Source organism: Megalobrama amblycephala, linkage group LG15 (genome assembly GCF_018812025.1).
Source record: "Megalobrama amblycephala isolate DHTTF-2021 linkage group LG15, ASM1881202v1, whole genome shotgun sequence".
Taxonomy (NCBI): Eukaryota; Metazoa; Chordata; class Actinopteri; order Cypriniformes; family Xenocyprididae; genus Megalobrama; species Megalobrama amblycephala.
In genome coordinates this window covers 4694805-4705585 of record NC_063058.1, presented here as the reverse complement: position 1 = coordinate 4705585, position 10781 = coordinate 4694805, and the positions used below count along the sequence as shown (strand labels likewise).

Here is a 10781-nt window from a genome sequence, read left to right as displayed (position 1 = left end):
TCTATACCCCATCAACACAATCCTCAGATCTGAGAGATGTTGAGCTTCACCTGAAACAAACAGAACAAAACACACTTCTGAATGTGGGTGAGATCTTAGATCTTCTTAAATAAACTCTCTGTGTGAAAAAAGGGGTTACTGAAATAAAGTTCACCGTATCTGTAGGTGTCAAACATTTATTAAGAATTACATATATGTCTCACATTAATTCAACTCAAATCAGAGTTGAGCAAAAGTTATCGATGGACAATAATTATGAATTATGGAGAAAAGAAAACTGCTTAATTTTAATAATCTGCACACAAAACAACAGATTACAGAAAGTGTAATCATTTTAAAGTGAAGTGAACCAGTGAATGTAACTCTCTTGTGTGTGTTCGCTCCTGGGAAAGTGTTATCAATGCACTGGTGTCTGTTAGCTCCAGCAAACACATGACTGTATTACATTTACATTCATTTACTAGATGGAAAGACAGATTATATATAAAAGACTTTATGAAACAAACATTGTTGCCTCATTTGAAGCTCCAAATGAAATATAGATCCTCCAGCAGTCTAGTAGTTTTTACTTGTAATGTTCTTTCAAAGTGTGTTTGACGAGACTCACTTCCTGCTGCTTCAAAACAGAGACACAAAGGAAGGAAATACGATGCTTTAAGAGAGAGGGGGTGAAAACTTTTGAACAGGATGAAGATGTCACAATTTTTTTTTTATTTTGTTTAAATATCATTGTTTTTCATTTAGTACTGCCCTTCAGAACCAACAGAAGATACTTGCATGTTTCCTGGAAGAAAAAATAAGTACAATTAACCTTGATATTTGAATTCAAAAGTTTTCACCCCCCGACTCTTAATGCATTGTGTTTCCTTCTGGAGCATCAGTGAATGTTTGAACCTTTTTTAATAGTTGTGTTTGAGTCCTTCAGTTGTCCTCAGTTACGAGGAAAGAGTTCAAATATGGAAAATATGCTGGAAAATCAAAGAATTCACTGATCTGGAGGATTTTTCTGAAGAACGTTGGGCAGTTTAACTGTTCAGGACAAACCAGAGACTCGTGAACAAACATCACAAAACAAATAAACAGTCATAGATCATCCAGGGTATGTTAACTTTTGAACAGGGTGATTTTTATAAATTCAGCTATTTTTTGTCTTGTGGAATATATGTACACATCTTCCATATAAAATATTTGGTCCTACTTTATATTAAGTGGCCTTAACTACTATGACAAAAAATAAAGTGGGAATAAATACTTTACTCCGGATGGTATACTAAATATAAAATATCATGCATTTTGTATGATCCCTATTAATTTGTTAAAATAATGAACATTTTGCAGATTCTGCAAGGGGTATGTAAACTCTTGAGAACGACTCTATCTGCAATATAAAGTATGTGGACTCACTCATCTGTGATCTGATGTTTTCTCTCTGTTTCTTCATCCTCTTCATTCGTTCTTCTGCTCTCTCTTCCTCTGCTCTTCTTCTCTCTTTCACCTCCTGTAAAATCTTTCTGTCTTTTTCAAAATGGCAGCCGTTGTTTTGTGCCACTGTCTCCTCAATCTTCTCCAGCAGCTCCTTGATCTGAGTGTCGTCACTCCTGTTGTGATTGTTGAGAACATGATACCTGTTCCCACATTTGTCCAGCAGCCGCTGGAGATCCTGTCCTTCACTCTCAATGTGCTGCTCTATAGATGTGTCTAACAGAGAGTCTCCACCAGTGAACAGAACTATAGTGTGACTCCAGACTCTCTCACTGAGAAGATCCAGATGATCCTGCACTGCTTTTCTCTCAGTCTCTTTAAATCCAGTGTTCACACGTATGATCAGTAGTACAGCGTGTGGTCCTGGAGGACACAGAGACACACTGAGCAAAATCTCCTGTTTCAGTCTCTCAGGACTCTCCTCTACAGTGTAATTCCTCCACCATCCTGGAGCTTCAATGACAGTGATGTGTCTGTCTGCTACTTCTCCATGTCTCCTCACACACTGAGCAGATCTCTTCAGGTCAAACTCCTCTCTGCCCAGGATGGCGTTTCCTGATGAACTCTTACCAGATCTTCTATTACCCATCAACACAATCCTCAGATCTGAGAAATGTTGAGCGTCACCTGAAACAAATAGAGAATAAAACACACTTCTGAATGTGGGTGAGATCTTAAATCTTCTTAAGTAATCTCTCTGTGTGAAAAAAGGAGTTATACAAATACAGTAAACTTTATTTCAATAAGTGTCAAACACATTATTGATTAAAAATGTAACTCTTAAATTAGAGTTGAACAAAAGTTATCAATGGATAGTAATTATGAATTATGGAGAAAATAAATGGCTTAATTTCATTAATCTGCACACAAAACAACAGACCACAGAAAACAGATTAAACAAAACTAAATTACAAAAAGTTTTAGAATAATGTGTTTGTATATTCATTAAAAATAATCAAAGTGGCTTTTAATGAATGAATCTCTCTCTTGTGTGTGTTCACACCTGGGAAAGTGTTATCAATGCACTGGTGTCTGTTAGCTCCAGCAAACACATGACTGTATTACATTTACATTCATTTACTAGGAAAGAAAAAAAAATTGTGATTATATACATTTGTAAAAGACTTTATGAAAAAAAAAAACTATAAACATGTTGACATTTTTTCTATCTTAAAAATAGCTTCCATCACGAGTGCAAATCTTACTGATGTTTATTTTACATGACATATTTTTGCCTCATTTGAAGCTCCAAATGAAATAAAGATCCTCCAGCAGTCTAGTAGTTTTTACTTGTTCTTTCAAAGTGTGTTTGACGAGACTCACTTCCTGCTGCTTCAGAACAGACAAACATGAGCGTGTCTATAGATGAAAAGATGATGTTTCAGTTATATTCAAGACAAGCTGACTGCAGTTGTTGTTTGCTTGTTTGTTTGTTTTATTGTTCTCTATGGATTAGATAAAGGGATTTTCATTTTCAAAAGCACACCCTATGAAGAATTGGATTGTTTAAGAAATGAAAGTGTTTATTTCCTTCAGTAACAGATTTTGGGGCGTCACTGTGAGCTGCTATTGGGAATGAATCGACAAATAGAGATTAATGACAACAAGTTTATTGTTATTGCTGAGACTGTTAAATTTTAATGATTTACCTAATGTACTCAGTATACAGACAGTGACTGTATGATTTTGAGATTCATCTTTTCACACAACTGAGGGACTCAAACACAACTATTACAAAAGGTTTAAACATTCACTGATGCTCCAGAAGGAAACACAATGCATTGAGAGTCGGGGTGTGAAAACTTTTGAACAGGATGAAGATGTCTACATTTTTCTTGTTTTGCTTAAATATAATTTTTTTTTCATATAGTACTGCCCTTTTGAACCTACAGAAGATACTGCATGTTTGCAGAAGACAAATTAATACAATTTAACGATCTTCAAATTCAAAAAGTTTTCTTAATGCATCGTGTTTCCTTCTGGAGCATCAGTGAATGTTTGAACCTTTTGTAATAGTTGTGTTTGAGTCCCTCAGTTGTCCTCAGTGTGAAAAGATCTCAACAGGAGAAAAGATCTCAAAATCATTCAGTCACTGCTGGAAAGGGTTCAAATATGCAAAATATGGAAAAATCAAAGAATCTGCAGGAGCTGGAGGATTTTTCTGAAGAACGTTGGGCAGTTTAACAGTTCAGGACAAACCAGAGACTCGTGAACAAACATCACAAAACAAATAAACATTCATAGATCATCCAGGTATGTTAACTTTTGAACAGGGTCATTTATATGAATTCAGCTATTTTTTGTCTTGTGGAATATATGTACACATCTTTCATATAAAATATTTTACTCAGGATGGTAATGAATATAAAATAACATGCATTTTGTGTTACAACAGAGACACCGGAGGCAGAGATAAAAGCAGTACAGATGTTTATTGAGGTAATCAGCAGAGCAACAGGTAAGTGAATGGTAAGTTTGATGGTCGTGGAGAAGAATGAGAAGTAATACTGTCCTTTTGTTGAGTTGCAGATGGTGATGGAAGGAGATGCTGGAGACGGATGACTGGGACACTCACACACACAGGCAGGTAGGCACACGAGGAACGTTGGAGACGATGGAGACGATGGAGACAGGTAAGTATAGCGTTTGGAGTCCTTGAGGTAAGCATACAAGTGGCTGTAGTGCAAACGAGACCGGACAGTGAGTGTGTGTGAGTGTGGAGCTTAAGTGCTGGTGTTGATGATGGTGTTGATGGTCTTCAGGTGGCGGTGATTAGTAGGCTGGTGATTGAGTGCGTGGGTAAGGGAGTGAGGTGGAACCTGACGTGTCTGTGACAGTACCCCCCTCCCACGGCCCGCTCCTGAGGGCCGAGGACCCCGACGTTGTGGTGGTCGTCCTCTAGGGCGTGGGGCAGGTCTGTCTGGATGGTTGGTGTGGAAAGTCTGTAACAGATTAGGATCAAGGATATCATTCTCGGAGACCCATGAGCGTTCCTCGGGGCCATAGCCTTCCCAGTCTACCAGGTATTCCAGTTGACCACCACAGCGCCGGGAGTCCAGGATTTCGCGAACCTCGTAGGCAGTACCATCGTCCAGGATGAGTGGAAGGGGGGGCTCGACGGCTGCCACATCAGGTTCTGTGGAGGGAAGAACAGAAGGGTGGTGAGGCTTTAACAGTGATACGTGAAAGCTAGGATGAATTCTTTTGTATTGTGCAGGAAGTTGAAGACGATACGTGACGGGGTTGATCTGTCGAAGGATGGTGAACGGGCCAATGAAGCGGGGACTCAGCTTCTTGCAGGGCAGACACATCCTGATGTCTCTGGTGGACAGCCAGACCTTCTGCCCCGGTTGGTAGGTAGGAGCGTTGGAGCGCCGAAGGTCGGCTGTCATCCTGCGTCTGCGCAGGGCCCTCTGCAGTTGGTGGCGTGCTGAGTCCCATGCCCTCTCGCTCTCCCGGAACCAGTAGTCGACTGCCGGAACGTTGGAGGGTTCCCGTCCCAGGGGAACAGTGGGGGTTGGTAGCCGAGTACGCACTGGAAGGGTGTTAGTCCTGTTGTGGCTTGTCGGAGGGAGTTTTGTGCGTACTCGGCCCAACCCAGGTACTGGTTCCAGGAGTCCTGGTGGCCGTGACAGAAGGTACGCAGGAAGCGGCCGATCTCCTGGATCTTCCGTTCCGTCTGCCCGTTCGACTGAGGATGGTAACCGGACGACAGGCTGGACGGTCACACCCAGGAGGGAGAAGAACGCCTTCCAGACACGGGAGATAAATTGGGGTCCTCTGTCAGAGACTATGTCTTCGGGGATCCCATAATGACGAAAGACATGGTTGAACATTAATTCTGCAGTCGCCATGGCGGTAGGTAGACCTTCTAGGGGGATCAGACGGCAGGCTTTGGAGAAGCGGTCTACAACTACCAGGATGCAAGTGTGACCATTAGACTCGGGGAGATCCGTGATGAAATCCACCCCCAGGTGTGACCAGGGTCTCTCAGGAACAGGCAGAGGATAGAGCTTGCCGGTGGGAAGATGGCGTGGGCTCTTGGAGATGGCACACTCCCTGCAGCCCTGCACGTACCTCCTGACATCGTTGGCCATGTTGGGCCACCAGAATCGCTGTTTAAGCAGCGAGAGGGTCTCATTGACCCCTGGGTGACCAGTGCCAAGTGAAGAGTGAACGGAGTGCAGGAGTGGAGTGCGTCGTGTCCGCGTGATGTACTGCAAGCCCTGGGGGCAACCCGGCGGAGTGCGTGAGGAGGCATTGGAGGAGGGTAAGGTCTCTTCCGACCACTGGATGGGGCTCATGAAGATAGACTCAGGCAGGATAGTTTCTGGAGTTCCGTTTCTTTCCTCTGGAGCATGGAGACGGGACAAGGCATCCGCCTTAATATTCTTGGAACCTGGACGATAGGATATGGAGAAATTGAATCTTGAAAAGAACATGGCCCAGCGAGCTTGGCGAGGGTTGAGTCTTTTAGCAGCTTTCAAATACTCTAGGTTTTTATGATCTGTGAGGACTTGGAAAGGATGATTGGCCCCCTCCAACCAATGCCTCCATTCTTCCAGGGCAAGCTTGACTGCCAGGAGCTCACGGTCACCGATGTCATAGTTGACCTCCGCCGGGTTGAGCTTGCGGGAGAAGAAGCCACATGTGTGGAGTCTACTTGGTGTCCCCTGCTGCTGCGATAGGACCGCTCCCACTCCGGTGGTGGAGGCGTCCACCTCCACGACAAATGGCAGGTCTGGATTGGGGTGGACGAGGAGGGGAGCGGTGGTGAAGGCTTTCTTGAGGGTCTCAAAGGCGTTGGTGGCAGGCTGGGACCAGGCAGAGACTTGGGCTGCTTCCATAACAGATTGGTGAGTGGGCTGACAATGGTACTGTAGTTTTTGATGAAGCGGCGATAGAAATTGGAGAATCCGAGGAAGCGCTGGAGTTCTTTTATGGTGGTTGGAGTTGGCCAGTTTTGGAAAGCTGAGACTTTCCCCTCGTCCATCCGGATGCCACTGTGATCAATCACATATCCCAGGAAGTGGACTGAGGGCTGATGGAAAGAGCACTTCTCAGCTTTGAGAAACAGATGGAACTGCCGTAAGTGTTGGAGGACCTCCGCAACGTGGTGGCGGTGTTCGGCCAAGCTCCGGGAGTAGATGAGGATGTCGTCAATATACACCAGCACGAACTTGTGGAGAAACTCCCGGAGCACCTCGTGGATGAAATCCTGGAATACGGAGGGGGCGTTGACCAGGCCATACGGCATGACAAGATATTCGTAATGGCCGGTGGGCGTGACGAAGGCGGTCTTCCACTCGTCCCCCCCTTAAGAATTTGACAGTTATCTTGTTGAGTGCGCGGTAGTCTATGCAGGGCCGCAAGCCTCCGTCCTTCTTTGCCACAAAGAAAAAGCTTGAAGCAGCAGGGGAAGTAGACGGGCGGATGTATCATTGGTTAAGGGCCTCTTTGATGTATTCCTCCATGGCCTTCTCCTACGGTACGGATAAGGGGTAGATGCGTCCCTTAGGCACTGGTTCACCCGGTAACAGATCGATGGCGCAGTCCCATGGCCGGTGAGGAGGTAGCTTGGAGGCGCGTTGCGGGCAGAAGACGTCACTGAAGTGGGCGTAGTCGGAGGGAATATCCACAGAACGCTTTTCAACAGGACTTTCGATGGAAGTGGCACAGATGGAGATATTCTTGGAGAGAGGAGATCTTGGAACAGGAAGTACTGGAAAGCAGTTGGAGAAACAGTGGTCGCCTCACTTCAGGACTTCGCCCGTGCGCCATGAGATGGTGGGGTTGTGTAGCTCTAACCATGGGCGCCCTAGAACCACGTCAGCGGTGGACTCCTCCAGAACCAGCAGATGGATGTTCTCAGTGTGAAGGATTCCCACGTGTAATTGAAGAGGTCCCACACGTCGATGGATCAGCTTACGGCACAGGGATTTGCCCGTGATAGAGTGGACCTGGTAGTTAATCGGAGAAGGCGAGGTCTTGAGCTTGAGGTGTCGACAGAGGGTGCCGGAGATGAAATTTCCTGCTGACCCTGAATCGAGGAGCGCCACCACTGGAACAGAGGCATTAGCAGCAGTAAGGTTTACAATAGTAGTGAGTGGTTTCATCGTTTGAATGGAGGGAATGATGGCACTCACCACGGGCCGAGGAGGACGAGTTGGGCATGTGGAGATTACATGCCCCGGAGATCCACAATATAAGCACAGATTCAGGGTCAGCCTTCTCTGTCTTTCAGCAGATGTCAGACGGGAATTGTCTATTTGCATGGGTTCACTTGCTGGTTCTGGAGAGCTGACGGGTTCGGACCGATGGAGGAGGGTGTTGAAGAGTGGCTGGCCCTGGTGCTCGAGGAGACACGACTGCATACGAGAACCCACGCGGATGGCGAGTTGGATGAAGCGTTCGAGTCCTAGGGAGTCCTTGTAAGCAGCGAGATGCAACCGCACATTAGGCTCCAATCCCTGACGAAAGGTGGTAATGAGGGCTTGTTCATTCCATCCGCTGGTGGCGGCTAGCGTTCTGAACTGCAAGGCATAATCGTTAACGGTTTTATTTCCCTGTTTCAGATTATACAGTTTCTCACCAGTTGAAGAATCAGCCAACGGCTTTCTGAAGACCTCCCGGAAGTGAGAGATGAATGCAGAGTAAGATTTCACAACTGAGCCTTTTTGAGTCCAGAGGGAATCCGCCCATTGACGGGCCTTACCTCGCAGTTGGGAGATTATGAACGCGATTTTAGCCGTGTCGGTGGGGTAGAGGTGCGGCTGCATCTCCAGAACCAGCTCACATTGATGGAGGAATCCGCTGCAATCCTCCGCGATCCTGAGTAGGGCGCCGGTTTGGCCATGGGACTGGCGGTAAACACAGGAGAAGGAGCGGAGACGGTGGATGCGGAAGCAGCAGCGGTGGATGGTGACTGTGACGATGACGGTGTTTGTGGGGTGAGTGCTTCGGCGCAAAGCGTCCACGAGCTCCTGGAATGGATCGGTGAGGCTCATGCTGATGTGTTGCTGTTGTGGTCCGGTCTTCTGTTACAACAGACACCGGAGGCAGAGATAAAAGCAGTACAGATGTTTATTGAGGTAATCAGCAGAGCAACAGGTAAGTGAATGGTAAGTTTGATGGTCGTGGAGAAGAATGAGAAGTAATACTGTCCTTTTGTTGAGTTGCAGATGGTGATGGAAGGAAGATGCTGGAGACGGATGACTGGGACACTCACACACAGGCAGGTAGGCACACGAGGAACGTTGGAGACGATGGAGACAGGTAAGTATAGCGTTTGGAGTCCTTGAGGTAAGCATACAAGTGGCTGTAGTGCAAACGAGATCGGACAGTGAGTGTGTGTGAGTGTGGAGCTTAAAGTGCTGGTGTTGATGATGGTGTTGATGGTCTTCAGGTGGCGGTGATTAGTAGGCTGGTGATTGAGTGCGTGGGTAAGGGAGTGAGGTGGAACCTGACGTGTCTGTGACATTTTGTATGATCCCTTTTAATTTTTTAAAATAATTAACATTTTGCAGATGGAGCAAGGGGTATGTAAACTCTTGAGCATGACTGTATGTGAACTATGAAGTATGTTGTGGCATCATGAGAGGGCATGTTGTAGAGGGCAGATAAATTTCTCTAAGATGGCTGGAGCAAGAGGGATCTTAAGAACTACCACTCCCAGGTCACCACACGTGGAAGCTGGATGGCCATCTGTTAAGGACTACAAAACCCACGATTGCCAGAGAGAGCAGCAGCAAAGTCTATTAGACTGTGGGAGAATGGTGACGTGTGTGTGGTGGGGAAAAGTGAAACAAAGAAGAATAAGTATTTTTTTCTTAGCCTGAAGAGATTTAAGTTGAAAACCTTCTGTTTGATTATTAAACCTACACCTGCCAAAAAGACTGTTGAAGCAGTTTACTGAGAAACTACACAAGCTAAAGATCCTGAACCTCTCATGCTGTCACAATGTGTACTCACTCATCTGTGATCTGATGTTTTCTCTCTGTTTCTTCATCCTCTTCATTCGTTCTTCTGCTCTCTCTTCCTCTGCTCTTCTTCTCTCTTTCACCTCCTGTAAAATCTTTCTGTCTATTTCAAAATGGCAGCCGTTGTTTTGTGCCACTGTCTCCTCAATCTTCTCCAGCAGCTCCTTGATCTGAGTGTCGTCACTCCTGTTGTGATTGTTGAGAACATGATACCTGTTCCCACATTTGTCCAGCAGCCGCTGGAGATCCTGTCCTTCACTCTCAATGTGCTGCTCTATAGATGTGTCTAACAGAAAGTCTCCACCAGTGAACAGAACTATAGTGTGACTCCAGACTCTCTCACTGAGAAGATCCAGATGATCCTGCAATGCTTTTCTCTCAGTCTCTTTAAATCCAGTGATCACACGTATGATCAGTAGTACAGCGTGTGGTCCTGGAGGACACAGAGACACACTGAGCAAAATCTCCGTGTTTCAGTATCTCAGGACTCATCTCTACAGGTTGATCCTTCCACCATCCTGGAGCTTCAATGACAGTGATGTGTCTGTCTGCTACTTCTCCATGTCTCCTCACACACTGAGCAGATGTCTTCAAGTCAAACTCCTCTCTGCCCAGGATGGTGTTTCCTGATGAACTCTTACCAGATCTTCTATTACCCATCAACACAATCCTCAGATCTGAGAAATGTTGAGTGTCACCTGAAACAAATAGAAGAGAAAACACACTTCTGAATGTGGGTGAGATCTTAAATCTTCTTAAGTAATCTCTCTGTGTGAAAAAAGGAGTTATACAAATACAGTAAACTTTATTTCAATAAGTGTCAAACACATTATTGATTAAAAATGTAAGTGTATTTTACATTAATTAAACTCTTAAATTAGAGTTGAACAAAAGTTATCAATGGATAGTAATTATGAATTATGGAGAAAATAAATGGCTTAATTTCATTAATCTGCACACAAAACAACAGACCACAGAAAACAGATTAAACAAAACTAAATTACAAATGATAATTCAGAATAATGTTTTCAGAAAGTATATTCATTAAAAATAATCAAAGTGGCTTTTAATGAATGAATCTCTCTCTTGTGTGTGTTCACACCTGGGAAAGTGTTATCAATGCACTGGTGTCTGTTAGCTCCAGCAAACACATGACTGTATTACATTTACATTCATTTACTAGGAAAGAAAAAAAAATGTGATTGTATACATTTGTAAAAGACTTTATGAAAAAAAAACTATAAACATGTTGACATTTTTTCTTTCTTAAAAATAGCTTCCATCACGAAAACAAATCTTACTGATGTTTATTTTACATGA

General features: G+C 44.5%; 1 protein-coding gene and 1 long non-coding RNA gene across 2 annotated transcripts in view; both read right to left on the bottom strand.

Moving 5' to 3' along the window:
- LOC125246552 overlaps nucleotides 1-10781 on the bottom strand; it is a 55407-nt gene that overhangs the window by 38754 nt on the left and 5872 nt on the right. The window contains 3 exon segments of the mRNA XM_048157497.1: nucleotides 1405-2109; nucleotides 9454-9931; nucleotides 9933-10159. Of these exon segments, the coding sequence (XP_048013454.1) occupies nucleotides 1405-2109; nucleotides 9454-9931; nucleotides 9933-10159 (1410 nt within the window).
- LOC125246689 lies at nucleotides 3896-9216 on the bottom strand. The gene is made up of 2 exons (XR_007179943.1): nucleotides 8945-9216; nucleotides 3896-4301 (listed from the first exon to the last, which is right to left on the bottom strand). It is a non-coding gene; the product is annotated as an uncharacterized LOC125246689 (long non-coding RNA).